Here is a 16,199-nt window from a genome sequence, read left to right as displayed (position 1 = left end):
GATCCCAGAACAGTAACAGGAGGTTACTCACTCCGAGGCAGTAAAAGAACACCAATAGACAATTAGTTACAACATCTCTTTTTCTAAATTAACAAGACAAGCAGAAACTATATTCAACTTGAACAAATGAACAGAGGTTTTTAAGCCTTTACAAGAGACACATATGTTCAGTTTTTGCATTGACACTGGACAGCTACAATAAACTATTATAGGCAGCTGACAAACAATTTTGCATAAAATCCCGCAACTACTATTTCATTTTAGATAGTAACTCCGCCAGGAACAGGAAAAGCTCATAAAAGATGCTTTGACCAGTGGTTTAGAAGCCCTAGGGGCAGCACTATAGTGTCATGGACAGTAGAAATTTGAAAAATGCTTTGAAAAGATGACACTTTACATACATATACGCCCCCCCCATAAGATCCAATACAAACTGACATGGATTGTTACTCTTCAAATTGGATTGTTACTCTTCAAATTGGATTGTTACTCTTCAAATTGGATTGTTACTCTTCAAATCGGATTGTTACTCTTCAAATTGGGTTGTTACTTTCATAGGAATGAGTTGAAGTTTATTGCATGACAGCGGCTATTTGTGCCAAGAACCACAAAGGTAAAAAAAAATAAAGATGTAATGTACATAGAATTTATTCAAGCGGAACAATGAACATTCATTTAAATGCGGCGTACAATAATCATATTGATGTATAATACATTTATCAAACAGTAACTGATACGTTTGTAACAAATCAGATCTGAATATTCTTTCATGAAAACAAGCTGATTGAACAGGAATGACTGAATATCAGATATTATCATATACTTTGGAAGGCTAGAAAAATAAAAGAAAATCTGAGCTACCATGCCTATCTGCGTACGAAAATCTAACGGTCAGTACATTTCCTGAAGCAGGTTAATCTCCTGATGAGTAGAAACAAAATCAACATTCAGAAGTTTGAATGACTTCAGTGCGGCTTTACATGAACCACATAATGAGCAGTAAAGGAGAGTCTAGTCATGCTAGTCCCAAATCTAAACCGCACATTAAAGACTGTAGCAAAGATCACTCCATTTCCAAAATAGCATGGACCCACCATCCTGATTGAAGAGGTGAACGAATGAAGCAAATGTGTGCATGGTCACCACAAGCCCATTAAATATGATAAACCTGACTTCACCCCAAAATCACTTAAAATCTGAGGCCTTCTAGAAGTTGCCATCGTTAGTGAAGATAGTCTACGCAAACTAACATTGCATTTATAAACTGCCATTCACATTCGTCTGCAGCCTAAGCAGTCACGCAATGAGATAAACCATGTTTAGGACAACTACTGATATATCAGTGTACAGACGCTCCCCAGGTTACGATGGCCCATGTTACGATATTTTGACTTTACGATGGGTAAATGTTTTTCAGTTTCAGTACATTCGTAAATTCAATAATTTACATGAGATATTCAACACTTTATTATATTAAGAAAATGTGTTCATCATTTTGCCCAACTGTAGGCTAATGTAAGTGTTCTAACCATGTTTAAGGTAGGCTAGGCTATGATGCTCGTTAGGTTAGGTGTATTAAAATGCATTGTTCACCTTACGATATTTTTACCTTACGACAGGTTTATCGGTGCGTAACCGCATCGTAACCTGGGGAGAGTCTGTATTTATTAACCTGGATTAGGGGAGGATTTTCACACAGGCAGTTAGTCTGGCTACAATGTTTGTGTGGTCCTTTCATTTCCACTTGCGTGTGTGTCAAACCTCACTATGGGTGTACACGCGTGTTCTGGTTCCTCACCGTGAACAATGGGAGACATTTTTGGACGAACAGAAAGCACTGATGTCAGAAGCAGAGTTACCCATCGGCTACCCAAGGCTGAAGCCCAGACCCCTGGCAAACTACAGGGCCCCCACACTGAAACAGTTTGGCAACATCGCCAACACCCAAGTGTCCATACTGATGTCAACCTTAGGCCCCCAGATAAGCCCCTGCCCCTGATCAAGAGTCTGGCAAAAGGCCATGTCGCCCAACCCCCCCCCCCCAGTCAGTCAGTAAACTCTTTGCAACAATTAAAAACAAAATAAAACAAAAAAAAAAAAACAGATGGAGGAAAGTACGGTTTGCGCTGCAGCAGCAACACTAACAGAGCTGGTCTCCATGCACCCCCCCCCCCTTCCAGTGATGGTTTCGCTGACTTCAGTTTGCAGGTGGGGGGGTGGGGTGGGGAGGGTCTCACGCAGACTCCCTGTGATGAGAGAAAGGGAAAAAGAGTTACATTTAAGAGCATATTTGCAAGAGACAGGGGCAGCACCAGGAACTGGCTTGGGTGGGGGCTGTAGCGACCCCTTTCAGAAACAGAACACACTTTATTGGCCGGATACACCTGCCTGTACTAGAAATTTCTTTTGCCCGTACTGGTGCACGCATTCACAGACACAGCTATTGAAATCACGGTCCGAGCCCTGCTGGTTTTCCAGCCTTCCTTTACCCGTGAGCCAGGTGTGAAGACTCTGGCCAATCAGGATCAGTAATTATTAAACTAACTACTCGGGAGAACCGAAAAACAAGGCCTGGATTTGGAATGGAAATCTGGATTTGAAGAGCCCTGATGCAGAACATAAATTAAGAACAGTAGAAATGAGACGATTTGATATAATAGTGCAAAACAGTGCAAAACTGTAGAATCACTATCATTAAATACAAACTTAGAAAGGAGGCATACTGACTAGTGAACCATGAAAAATATATATTACCCAGTATATCAGACAGATGAGGTCGATGTACAAAACTGCATGCAGAGGATAGCACTGTAATGTCAAGGGTTATACTTTTGCCATCTTTTCAAAGCATTTTTCTAATTTCTACTGTTATGCAAATTACAGAACTACCCTAAGATACACATAGCACCCCCCGAAAAATTCTCTGGTCTGTTTTTCGTATTAATATTATTATTTTTAACGTGTGAATACTATAATTTATACTTTGAAAAAGAAATACATTAATAAAACGCGTGAACGTGCGTCGGGGGTGTTGCAGTACATATTAAACTGTGGTGACTGGCACATTAAGGGGAAGCAAAAATCTCTGGTGCCGATGGGCGGGGGGGTGGGGGTGGGTGGGTGTGTGGAATCGGAGGTAGTCCGACACATATGCGACCCGAGGCTAACAGATTAAGCTACCAAGGCGGCGGATATAGAGGGCGGGAGTTGTGTAAATCATTTACGGACAGGCCTGCTGCACATGCCGCAAGAAGGCCTGCTAACAATAAATAACGTAAATATCTCAACAAAACTTGAGACCTTCCAGCAATTACGGGTCCAATCTCTAACACTTCTGCGGCAAGCGACTGATGAGTGGGACGACTGCCGTGACGACAGGCCGGTACCTTAGGCGGTGTTGCCGTTTGATTAGCGAAACGTGGAGAATCGATGCTAAGGGAAGCATACAGGTATAGAAGGTCAGACGTGAATTATTTTGGTGCCAAACCGTCAAAATAACAAAGTGATACGAGCAAATCAAGCCACAGTTATAGTGCTTCTATACTTGACAGACCGAAAACGAACAATCTCATAGGAAAACTTTTTGGCAAGTGCTAGGCTAGTGTGACATTTACTGGTTTTGATTTATGAGAAGAAGCGGAGCTGCTCCTTGCGCAGTTCAGTAAGCAATAATGAGTAAGTTTAACACCTGCTGGGAGACAAATAAGACGAGAGCTTCAATGAGCACCAGAAAATGTGTTTTAGAATCTACTGAAACAATATTATTCATTAGAAGAGCTACCGCTGGTCACATGACGACCGCAAGTGTCCTGTGCTACGTGCGTTGAGAGGTCCATCGAAGGCCATGCTTGCAAAACAGCTGGTGCACTCAGATTGGGTCTGTCAGTTGTACCCTTAGCTGTAGGTAGCTGTACCTTTTAAAGTATAGAAATGGACTCTGAGGAACATTTGTGTACCATCAATGGTTCATTATTGCTGTTTGAACCTATGGGATGTTCCTCGGAGTGAATTTCTGTACCTTAAAAAGTACAATTACAAGGGTACAGCCCCAGTGGCAAGCAAAGGTACAACAATTTACCATTTTTTCTTAGAGTGTCTGTAATTATCGCAGAAACGGTAATGCCAGTGGCATACAAGTGAAGCGAGGACACTATCCCAAACTTTACATCCCTGACTTCCATGCCTACTGTGGCATTTTTGATCACACTGTTCACGCGCTGCAGAGCAAACTTTATTGCTGCCAGCATTAGTTAACGATAATAGTTGACAAAAATCGACACTGTAATTTCATCATGTAACGTGACTTGAGAGGCTAGAAGTGACATTCCACTGGCCGCGTTGTGAAAATTAAACAAACGGATTTTGCCGCCTTCTGTAGCTTAACGCGACCGACTGGATCTGTATGTGTTCAAAATTAAAAATGAAAGAGTTTTTTGTTCATCTATTTAAAGAGGTAAAACACATTTCTATAAACACACCTCTTCTTTTCAGGATTCCATCTATAATTTCGTTTCCACCTGCCCCAGTGCTCTCATTTTCTTGATGAAAGTTAGTCGGTAAGGCAGTAACGTAAAACGCATTTAAATATTTTCAAAGCAAAATATTCTGCCTTAAAAATTGAGCAGCATTAATAATATATCATACAGAAATGAGTCCCAAGAAAGCAAAGAAGTGAAAGACAATATTTTACAGCCCAACCCAAATAAGGCTCAAAATTTATGTTAGACAGTTGAGTATATAAACCTCCGATTACGCTGTAGCTTAATGAGACCAAACAGACACAATTTCTTCGCCCATTATCACAGTCAGCTGGCATATAATATAAAATTTCACAAATCATTTCCTACTAAGTATTTACATTTACCAGAACTATCAATAACCACATATCAGCTAATCACCACAAATACAACTAAAGAGAAATAATCACCTTTGAAGTAAACACAGTTCTATCAGGATGTCTATGCTGGTAATTGGCTAGTTAGCATTATCGTACATGGAAAAACAAACTAACTACCCAAGGATGTGTTACAGACGTGGTGAAGTGCCGGGTTCCACATTTACCCCAGACTGGCAAGCAAGCATTGACTTAACTGCAAACATGAAGTGGAGATAAATGCAGGGTCGCTAACTTCAGTCAGCTGGCTGGGGCCTGATTTTCATTTCATTGTTATCTTGTAAATAGTCTGTAGGGTTTGGTGTAGTTAATTTTAGGGTTATAATGTAACACTATAGATTTGCCAGATGCGTGAGAGTTGGCATCCCTGTAAATGCGTGACGCAAAGTGTATCAGGTGTTATTAAAACAACCTAAGACAGAATGTCGGAAGTCGGCGGTTTCTTTGTGCCGTTGGGATTAGGTTAGCAGCAGGGGTACACGACGGTGATTATGGCTGAGGCGACGTTTAAAGGCCGAAATCCAATCAAACAATATTTAAATCCATATGCTTCTATAAAGGAGATTAACACAGAAATCACATCAGGCTTAAAGACGCTGTTAGCTTCTGTTACTCAGAACGTCAAAATGGTTCAAATGAACATCTTAGAGTGAATGATTGTTCATTCATTGAATCATTGTTTTTTTTTTTTTGCAAATAAGTATTAAAAAATGCATCCGTTTTTCCAGGCCTGCTATCGGGGCAGATTCTCAGGGATCCTGGAAGCCAGACAGGACAGGGCACAAAGCAAGGGAACATTCTGGACGGTGTGTACCACATCAGCAAAATATATATTTTTATGAATATTATCAGATTTGTTAAACTTACATTTAATTCCTGAACATAACGTTTTAAGGAAAAAGGACTACAGTGATTCCACTCCAAGAGAATCTCTGTCCTCGTAACAGCACGGATTTTATTCCAAGAAACTGAATGCTCCGTAATGTACTCCGGTACTATAATTTAATCAACAAGACACTGGTAGAACGGCATGCTTTCAAGGAGGTTTAAACGTAATTCTGAATATCGCCGGCTGGCTCTCGCAAGCACATTACATTCCGAGCACATCAAGACCACATTGCAGGCGGATTAATTTGCACCTGAGAGTTCAAAAACTGCAAAGCCAAATTTTTATAAATAAGCTAAAGGAACTGCTAACAGTCCGAGGGAGAGATGCACCAGACAATACGTACCTAAGGCATAAGATTAATCTCCCAAACACTTAACTAATTATCCGCCTACTAATTATGCATAATATATGTAATGGTTAGTTGATCACCATCTTTAGAAAAGAAATTTAAATTCTCCCACGAATATATCATACAGCATAATATACAGACAATATGAAAATACTTTTAAGTTATAAGGTTAAAAGGCTGGTTTACAAAAAAATCAACAATTTAAAGATAAGTTAACTACTTATTGAGCTATTGCATACATTTTACTATTTGATTAATCTGTATTAAATAAATAAACTGATATTTCTCTTCCAATGCTTCTTCTCAAAGCGACGTACAAATCAGTCAACACAGGAAAGATATCAAACACCTGTCAATAAGTGTGTGTGATTGTGTGAAACCAGGCGATCAAGCAGACAGTTATACTCGAACCTTAATTAGTAATATTATATAACGAAACACTTTGCGACACATGCAGTCAGAAGATTTACGGAATGGGTTGCAGAGTCAGTGCAAAAAGGGACTATTTTGGTCTGACTGAAACTTGCATTACAATAAAGATTTTTCAGTTTTCAGTTGTCTGGTTTTGTTACTATCGGACCTTGGACGCTTCTCTCACTCCCACTAAAGTCATAAGCATTTTCCCAGAACTACCCACAGCAGATGCGCTTAAGTAATAGAATACAACAGTTTTAAATAACGATGGTAATAAATATATGACGTTGTAATAGGTCTTGGACACACATCTGCCCCAATCTGAGGACCTCATCACATTATACTGAATGTTAGGAAATTAAAATCAGTGACATTGGAGCCAGAGACGGAGATGTACCAGGAATCACAACCCTAATTAATAATATTAAATAACGAAACACTTTGCAAGAAACGGAGCCAGAAGATTAACGTAATAGCTTTCAGAAAGGGACTGACTGCAACTTGTATTATAATAAGATGTTTGTTTTCAGTTGTCTGGTATGTTATACTTGGACTTTGGACATTATTAATAAAGTGTTATTCTAAATACACTTTAAATTCTAAATTCACATGCATTTTCCCATAATACTCTGCATGGCAGATGCGTTTAAGGCAGAGGTTACCCAATCAGGATCCAGGCTAGAAATAACGGGCGTGTTTGCCACGAGGGAAGTATCGATCGAGCTACGCCGAAAACCCGCCACTGCAGAAGGCGGGGAGCAGTACCTGGAAGGCTCCATGGTGTCCTTGGTGAGATAGACGATCCAGTAGACCAGGTTGAAAGCTCCGAAGGACAAGGGGAAGAGGATGCGCGCGTACTTGTCGATGATACTGGTGCCCGACAGCCCGTTGCTAGGTGGGGCGGCGGGGCGTTGCTGCACGAAAACGGGCGCGGGGGTGGGCTTGGGGTGCTCCGCAGGTGCAGGGGCCTCGCCACGGGCCACTGAGTTCATCCTCTTCTTCAGGCTGCCGCCGTCCGTCGCGGGCTGGCGAAGAACGGAGAGCGCTGGCGTGAGGCTTTTGATCCGCCATACCGCCGCCTCGACGCGGGGCAACCGGAACGCATCACTTCCTTCTTAATCGGCTGCCATTTCAATGAAAATTAAACCATCTTTACAGCTTGTCCTGGCACCGGAGAGGCAGCCCACGTGGCCGATCTTATGTAACCGTTTAAAACACCACGATTGCGTCCGTGCCGAGATGAGGTCATCAGAACTGTATTTACTGGACCAGCTTAAGTAAAAGCTCCCACTGCGAGGTCCTTCTGCTCTCCACTGCCTCCCAGGGCCACGCGGCACTGGGCCGATGAGGGCCACGCTCTTGACTGCCTTCCATCGAGCGGGCCAGGTTGCGGCGGCAAATGTCAGCTGCCGGCCGCAGAGTGCAGCCCCCGCCCCCCCCGGCGAAGACGTGGGGCCATGCGGGGAGGATGAGTGCCACGCTGCTTTCGGAGAGCGGCTATTTTTAAAAGACGACGGCAGGCCGGGTCTCGCCTGGACTCGGCCCAGAGTCCACACTTCCAGCCTGCTAGTTTAGTGCTTAGCGATGTACGCAGAGTACAAAGCTAGCCTGTCGCTTATACAAAATTACTACGCAATAACAAAAGCATACAGAATTCTGTCTGTTTTCTAAATATTTATAATATTCCAGTTGGTATTATTTAATACTTAATTTCTTTCCTTCCTCTTTACCCAATTTGTATTTCTCTCTAATGATGGTTTACATATCACAACACATTCATGTTAAGCCTTTGGCATGACTCTGTTGTGAAAGGTGCTATATAAAAATACACTGAACTGAACTGAACAAACGTCACAAAAAAATAACTGGCTAGCAAATCTGAAAATGCACGCCGACACCGAGCTTACTGCTAGCAATCTATATTCTGCTGGCTTATTTATGGATTTGACACAATTATATAACTCGTATTTTATTTACTACATACCACCAGAAGATATGTTATCCATGTCAAGAGTTTTATGATTTTCAAAGATCTTCATGCGGCAGTTTGATTCAGAGTTTTCTCCAAAACACCCATCTCCCCGGCTCCTCCCCCCAGCATATTTCGAGAACGCAGGTGGGCTGATCTGAGCACCTGTCAGCTGGACCGCGAGGCAACACCCGGAACCTGGAGCCGAGCCATGCTTGCCTAGCGCTGCACTACCATGGACGTCCACCCGGGGGCGCTCTCACCTGGACCACCTCCTCCTCGGCCTCAGCCACCGCCGCCTCCAGGGCCGCCACCTTCAGGGCTGCCGCTTTGCGCTTCTCCCGTTTGGCCTGCAGCGTGGAGAAGTAGTTGACAGCGGCGAACTCGATGAGCGCGGAGAAGACGAAGGCAAAGCAGACGGCGATGAACCAGTCCATGGCGGTGGCGTACGACACCTTGGGGAGCGAATGGCGAGCACTTATGCTCAGTGTGGTCATGGTCAGCACTGTGGTGATACCTGGAAGGACACAGAAGAGGCTTCAGTTGAGTGATAACAACCCTAGTGTCAAGTTGACCCCTAAGGGGTCAGACTGACCCACAATCTAATCTCCCGCCCTCTGCTAACGACAACGACCCGCTGTAACTTCTCTTAGAATCTGTGTAAACTCCAAATCCATAGCAAATTGAATGGGAACAAAATATTACCTGAGTTTAATAATGTCAAAATAATAATAATAATAATAATAATAAAATGACCAAAATAACCTGCAGTCTACAGAGTTGCAACTTATATTCAGTTAATATAACATAGTCAACTTGCGATTTTGTGAATTAAGGCAAATTTAGCAACTGATGCTAGTATTTTAGCTAGGTAGCTATAAGATCGCAAATGCAGCAGCAAACGCATGGTTAAAATGAATACTGTTCAGCTCGAGCACAACCCTTTGTTTACGATCAAAAATGGATCTGTGTCCAGGAACCTTGGTGTCCAAGAGGGTCTTAACGTTATAAACACTTGGAAGACACTGGTAGTGATTCTTCTCGTTTATTTTCCATGTTCACATCCCAACTAACCCAAACCACGTCGCCTTGGATCGGAAGGTCTGCTTTGGAAGTCTTCAATTAGACTGAGTAATACGATACAACAATTCTAAGAAATTACGGTAATGAATACGTGATGCTGCCATAGGTCTTGGACACACATCTGCCCCAAATCTGAGGACCTCGAAACATTATACTGAATGTTAGGAAATTAAGATCAATGACATAGGAGCCAGAGATGGAGATGTACCTGCAACAGTTCGAGCAGGAACAGACTCTTTGTTGATCCAGAACACAATCTGTGACTGTGCAACGGTCATGATCAATGGGATGTAGGTCTGCATGAGATAATTACCTAGTTTCCTTTCCAGGAAAAAGTGGATGACCTGTATGGAATAGACACCTGGAATGGAGAAGGGATGAAGAACAACGATGGAGAGATTTCACATGAAAAAAAAAAGGTATTTTCATGTGAAATTTTGATCTAGAGTTGGTGAACAAGGCTGTAGGCCCAACCCTCCAGGAAGCCCTTGTTCACCATCTCTAGATCAAAATTTATGAAGAATGGAACAACAGAAGAAGGAAGCATCCATTTAGACACCAGTAAGAGCCGAGTCGCCTGTATGAAAACTTCTATATTAACTGGATGATCACAGACCTCGTGAGATTTTCGTTTTCAGAGTATCGCTCTACCTTTACTCCATCGAGAACCTTGACCTGAGCACCTTCTCTATCGTCTCCTTCTTAATGAGACATTTACACGGTTAATTTACACGGGGAAAATTGTGCCAGACACTTGCGGCTAAAGCAGCGCTTCGATGCGAGTAGATCTGTAGTATCCGCGGAGGTAGCCAGCCGACAGGGCGGCAGCTGGGTTAAACACTTCGGAAAATGGGATGCAGAGAGGAAATAAAGGGAGACTGGAGAAAGAGAGAGAAAACACTGGGTCTGTTTAAGGGGATCAAAATTTTCTGAGCCCAGACAACCTCATACTGCAGCCTGAGGAAGCCCCTGTCCTGTGAGCCAGTGGTTGTAGGAGCTAGTGTCCTACTCCAGCCCAGCCCTCAAACGTACAATAGATCCAAATGACCCCTGATTTTGATGCTGTAAAACTGCCCTAATCACTGGAAACAGATCACAATGCCTGATGTTGACATGGGCTGATTAAGGACTGTGTGAAGCCCCAGGCAAGTGTCACCACCTGTGGGGGGCCCAGCCACGATACCACCGCCCCCTCAGAATATGCCGCCCCCTCAGAATATGCCACCCCCCTCTTGCTAAATCGGTGTCCCCTCAGGACACGCCGCCTAGCGGGTTCACCAGCACTGTTGAACAGCAGTTCCCCAAAGGACAGGAAATCTTTATTTGCAAAAAAAAAAATGTTTAAATACTCATCAGGAGTACAGTTAATTATTTGACTTTATTTTGTACACAAAACAAATGCAACCCAGATAAGCAAATCTGCGTAACGCGCCTCTCCGAGGGGCAAAGAGCCTTCTGAGCTAATAGGGCGTGTCCGTCCAGCACGCCGGCCGCGGGGACAGACAGCAAGTCCGAGCACGGCGCACCCAACAGAGCAAATCAGAGCCATTAATTGAGGGAGCGGCGCTGAACTCAGGAGTCCTCCGCTCACGGGGGCGGTGATCGAGTCACTGAAGCACGCTGGACTGTGAACAAGCGCGAGCTGTGGGCCCGCGAGTGACTGCAACACGCGCTCGTCTATCCTGAGATGCCCGTTTCGCCGCAGAGATTCTTCACACTTCTATTTTTTCACCCTCAAGTGAAGAGAAACCAAAGGCAATTCAGTGGGCAGCCAATGCCAATCCGCACTGGTTACCTAGTAACAAAGCAGGTGCTAAGAATAAAATAACGTGGGAAAAACAACATGTTTTGCGTATAATTTTGAATCGAACGTCTATAAAATCCAGCCTCTCGGCGTTACCCTTTATATTCTGATGCAAGAAAACACACACGCAACCCTCTTTTTTTTTTGTTACATTGCATGCGGACACAGACACATGATGGCTGATGGGACAGACTCGATTTCTGACGACTTCAGGCCTACCGAACACGGTTCTGGCAGGAACCGAATCCTTATCGATCCAAAAAGAGACCTGAGACAGTATTACGGTCATTATGCAGGGAATGTACGTCTGAATCATGAAGAAGCCCATCTTCCTTTGCAGGTGGAAATAAACAGTCATGATTATGTATTCACCTATCAGGAAAAAGAATGGAAACATTGGAGGCGGGACACAGCAATTCCAGCGAATAGCACGCGCTCCCGCAGGCCGATAATACAGTACAGCGCAAATGTCAGATCAGACAACTGATCTAAGGAAAATGTAACGTTTCTCAAAAGGAAATGCAATACAGAACAACTAAACAGAACAAGGCAAAACTGCTGCTTTACAAATACTTATGGTAATGTCATTTTCCATATTCTTATATAATATATAATCACGGGGTCACAGAGACCCCAGAGCCCATCACGGCTACCCCAGGGCCATATGAAGGGACGCACGGCAAGTCACGGCACATTAACCAAAAACATCTTTTGGAACAAAGGCTGCACCGGTTCCCCTTTGAATACATGATTTAATGTGTGACTTAAAAATACATCCCGATCATCTTCTAACCCCTTTTCTGGTTTGGCTTGTGGGGAGGGGCGGTCTATCCCTGAACTCACTGCGCTGGGGTAGTGGGGTAGACCTTAGACGGGATGCCAGTCCATAGCAGGGCACACATGCACATTCACGCCCCTACTCATACACTACGGGCAACTTAGAAATACCGGTCAGACAGTGTCTATCGTTTCTAATTATGGGGGAAACGTCTACATCACATGAGAAGAACATGCAAATTCTACGTGCGGAGTATAGCTGGGATTCAAACATCTCAACCTTGGTGCGAAAATGCTACCTGCTGTGGCCCCCCCTGTCTTAAATATGCAAATAAAGTTAACCGCCTCACCTGGAATAAATGTGTCTTACCTGTGTTGGATTTTAACCTTTCGCTCGACACCGTCTGACCTATCAGATCATACTGCAGCAAGCTGGATGATTCCTCCGGTACCTCTACGGACAACAGAGGTCCCTTCTTCCACGTGTAAACAATCTCACTGATGGGGTAGGCGTCTGTAGATTTGGTAAGGAAATCTGTCGTTAGCCTTCATCACCAACTCTCCCACCTCTTAAAATTGCACCCTGAGCTTCGTAAGTGACACTTACAACTGCCAAACTTCAGGGGACAGGCGTGCCCATCCATGGGAAAGTTCATGAGTCTCATCGGACATTCTGCATTAATAGTAAGCCTGCAATTAAACAGTCTGCTGTTTAACGTAGTATTAACCCAGTTCCATACATTTTCATTTTTTAACGCAGTGCGTCTGCAGTCTATCCCCTGATGCATACGCACACACACAAAAAGAGACGCCCGTCTATTGCAAACAAGTGAATCCCCAAATCACACATTAACGGTGAATTACAGACACATACATCCCCTAACCACATGTTTTTAAGAAACCAAAGATCCCTGATTGATATAGACTGCGAGGGGATACGGAAACTCCACACATACAGCAGGAGATGGATTTATACACAAACTCAGCAGGTAACAGTTCTACCCACATTATGCATATTTTGCGAATAAAAAGAGGAAGTACTATATGTACTTTCTACTGTATATAGGAAAATCGCGTGCACGTGCAAAATTGTACAAATTGATGACGAAAACACATATTATAAAATGATCTTAACGTGAGATCAGGCTGACTACAAACTGTTTGCGGTACTTAAACCGCACACATGGCGGGGACACATTGTGTTCTGGAAGAGCTGGCCGTTTTGGTTGTGTGTACCTCATGGTGTAGAGCACAGTCCCATTCTGCATGATACGGAACAGCTTGTTGGGAGTGGTCATGTTGTGAGAGATGGACCGCTTCCCGTTCCGGAAGAAGGTATCCGGTGTCCAGATCTTGCTGACCATGAGGTTGTTCAGGCGCAGGATCTCCGTGGGCCCGTCGAATTTAAGCCTCTCGTCGATCCACGTTTGCCGGAAGAAAACGTCCATGGTGTATTCCTGCGTTTATCCACATCCAAAACTCACATCACCAGCTCACCGATTTTATTATTTTTTTTTAATGACGAGCTCATACAAAAAGATTTATCTATTCCAGACATACTTCAATTTTTGTTCCCCGTTTACCATTTATTTAATAAAACGGGTTCTGGAGTATTCTACTGATTAATCTAACTATAAAACATAATCCAAGAAACGAACAGCGCAGCTTTCAAAATCCAAGTGAAAACACGAGAACCACAAGCAAGCGAGGATGTTTGAAAGCTGTTTAAGTTCTAGTTTGAAGACATAGGAGTCATATAACATGTTACATGATGGACGCAGTGGCTTTAAGAAGTTAAAATAGCACAGGGAGATACTGAAATTAACGGCTAATCCGAGACCTTCCCCGACAAGGACTCTCAAACAGATTAAAGTGCTTAATCGGTTAAAAACAACGTTCACAACATAACCATAATAAAATGCTGATATATGTTGCAAACCAAGGACCAATCACTAATTTACTTACTCATTTTTATTTTTTAAAAGAAAGACACAACTACGATATATACAAAGGCATGCAATCGCTAGACCTACCATTTCTACATCTGAAACCGGACCAAAACTGGTGACAAAGATGTCTGTTTTGACCTCTGTGACAGGACCTGAAAACATCGTTTTGTAAAGTCATACTTACGACGTGGTTTTGTGTTCGTACACTTCAGACACAATTTGCATTTTATCAATATAGACAGCGATCTTTTATAGAAATATACGTTTATAAACAAAAATTCCTCTTAGCCAATAAATTTCACTACTAATATGCATTACACATATGAGTTCATTGAAGAACTTGAGAAAAAAAGTAACTGAACAAAGTGGAAAGAACAATAATAGTTGTCCGAGAAATTACTCACTGACACAAAACATTCGCTGCTAAGTGTTGCGCAAAAAAAATCCATACTAATACATAGCGGAGAATATTTCAGTTTAAGGTAAATAAAAGCAATTATTGACACTTTTAAACACTTTAGCGAGATTGCAGGAAATACCTCCAAATCCAGGTCGGAGCCTGTTATCGTAGCCGTCTAATAATCTGTCCAAAATCCGTGTTATATTATCCAAATAGACCCTGGCTTCTGTTTGCTGGTTTCCCCAAACGTCCCCGATACTGCAAATAAACAGCGCTCCTTAGTCACAAACTCCCAGCGCACTTCGCCGTGCATTTTATTACACCGCGCTTCACTACATAACCAATAATTAGAATAACACCGCTCACATGCTTCACTTTTCATTGCAAGCGAACAAAAACCTCGACTCACCAAGACAGGAAGATGCAAGTGATGAAGAAAGCCATAGTTTTTGCATAATCTGCAACGAAAAGAGGTGCGTCAACTAAAACAACCTGCGCCGCCCATAATTTGATATTATTGATTCAATTCGCATCCGCGGTTTAATATACATCTAAATTGTTTTTGCCCTCATCCGCTTCACTCTTGCGGTAGGTCTTCATCTGAATAACTCTGTTTAGAGGAAAAGCACCGAAGGAGTTTTGAGAGACGTAAGAACAGTAAGGGAGAGCATTGACAATAATCGAATAAGGCATTATGGGAGATTAGAAGGAAGAAATCCACTGATAGTTTTGGCAGAGAATTAGCCCGGACCCTTTAGGAGATTTGGACAAGGCTCAGATATCCCGCTGCTGGAGATTACGCCAAAGATGCTTTCATTTTCCCTGTGAGAGAGCACTCCACAGATGTTAAATTCACAATAAAGTTTAAAGGCGGAATCGAGAGGAGTTTCCATTTTCAACGAACTCATTTCATTTTGTTTAATAATTTTTATTTACAAATGACTGAAGAGCCACCAATATCTCACCGAGTAACATGAGTATGAATGGAGTTTGCAAACCCGACATGTAGGCCTACAAAATGTAAGAAATTTAGTTTCTTGTACTTAAATAATTACAGACTTATTTCGTGCTGTATGACATGATTAGGGATTGGATATGCACGACGGTCAAAAATCCATTGGTTACAGGTTTATTTTTTCATATGCTTGTTACAGAGTACTGTATAAGACGCCATTAAACGGAACATTGGGTAATATTAATGGAACACAATCCACTACAATATTGTACTTGACTGTTTCCCCTCAGGGCAATATGCTTGCGGAGTAACTAAAACTCTGCATGCATGTTTTTTTTTCTTCTTTTCAGTTAAAAAGTACAAATGTCAGATTTCTACTCAGTAATGACAGGTTGTATTATGTTACAATAAATGGCTCGCGTTTTGCCCCTGTAATTATTAGCTAATGTGGTGTCACGTGTAAGACGTCTGTCAAAGAGCCGTGATCTGAAGGCACTTTACATAGTTAGCTGGTCTGATTTCTGAAGCTTCAATACAAACTCTTCTTTAGTTATACCAACAACCGTCTGTGCAAGAGAATGGAAATAATATAAATGAAATTAGCATTTCAGCATATTTAAAATAATGACAAATGTTAGTACTCAAAAGGCAATTAATGGACATACAGTCGATACAATCGTATGTAGTATCAAATTTCACTTTATCTATAGCTGCTT

The 16,199-nt window shown here is 42.5% G+C and overlaps 1 protein-coding gene across 6 annotated transcripts; it reads right to left on the bottom strand.

The window, feature by feature from the left end:
• Positions 1-624: 624 nt before the first annotated feature.
• Positions 625-15,266, bottom strand: gabra6b (gamma-aminobutyric acid type A receptor subunit alpha6b). 6 transcript variants are annotated; one of them, XM_048995443.1, is made up of 11 exons: positions 15,078-15,261; positions 14,938-14,986; positions 14,668-14,786; positions 14,213-14,280; positions 13,416-13,636; positions 12,787-12,869; positions 12,550-12,693; positions 11,622-11,774; positions 8,779-9,032; positions 7,312-7,571; positions 625-2,246 (listed from the first exon to the last, which is right to left on the bottom strand). In XM_048995443.1, the coding sequence occupies exons 2-11, from the start codon at positions 14,970-14,972 to the stop codon at positions 2,234-2,236; spliced, it is 1,350 nt and encodes a 449-aa protein (XP_048851400.1). In that variant the 5' UTR covers positions 14,973-14,986; positions 15,078-15,261; the 3' UTR covers positions 625-2,233. The 6 variants fall into 6 exon arrangements, with proteins under 6 accessions (XP_048851400.1, XP_048851399.1, XP_048851402.1 ...); XM_048995442.1 differs by lacking the exon at positions 11,622-11,774 and adding an exon at positions 9,807-9,959 and having other exon boundaries at positions 14,938-15,266; XM_048995445.1 differs by lacking the exon at positions 11,622-11,774 and adding an exon at positions 9,912-9,959 and having other exon boundaries at positions 14,938-15,263.
• Positions 15,267-16,199: the final 933 nt, after the last annotated feature.

The sequence above is a fragment of the Brienomyrus brachyistius genome, chromosome 24 (assembly GCF_023856365.1).
Source record: "Brienomyrus brachyistius isolate T26 chromosome 24, BBRACH_0.4, whole genome shotgun sequence".
NCBI lineage: Eukaryota > Metazoa > Chordata > Actinopteri > Osteoglossiformes > Mormyridae > Brienomyrus > Brienomyrus brachyistius.
This window is presented reverse-complemented; position numbering and strand designations above follow the sequence as displayed.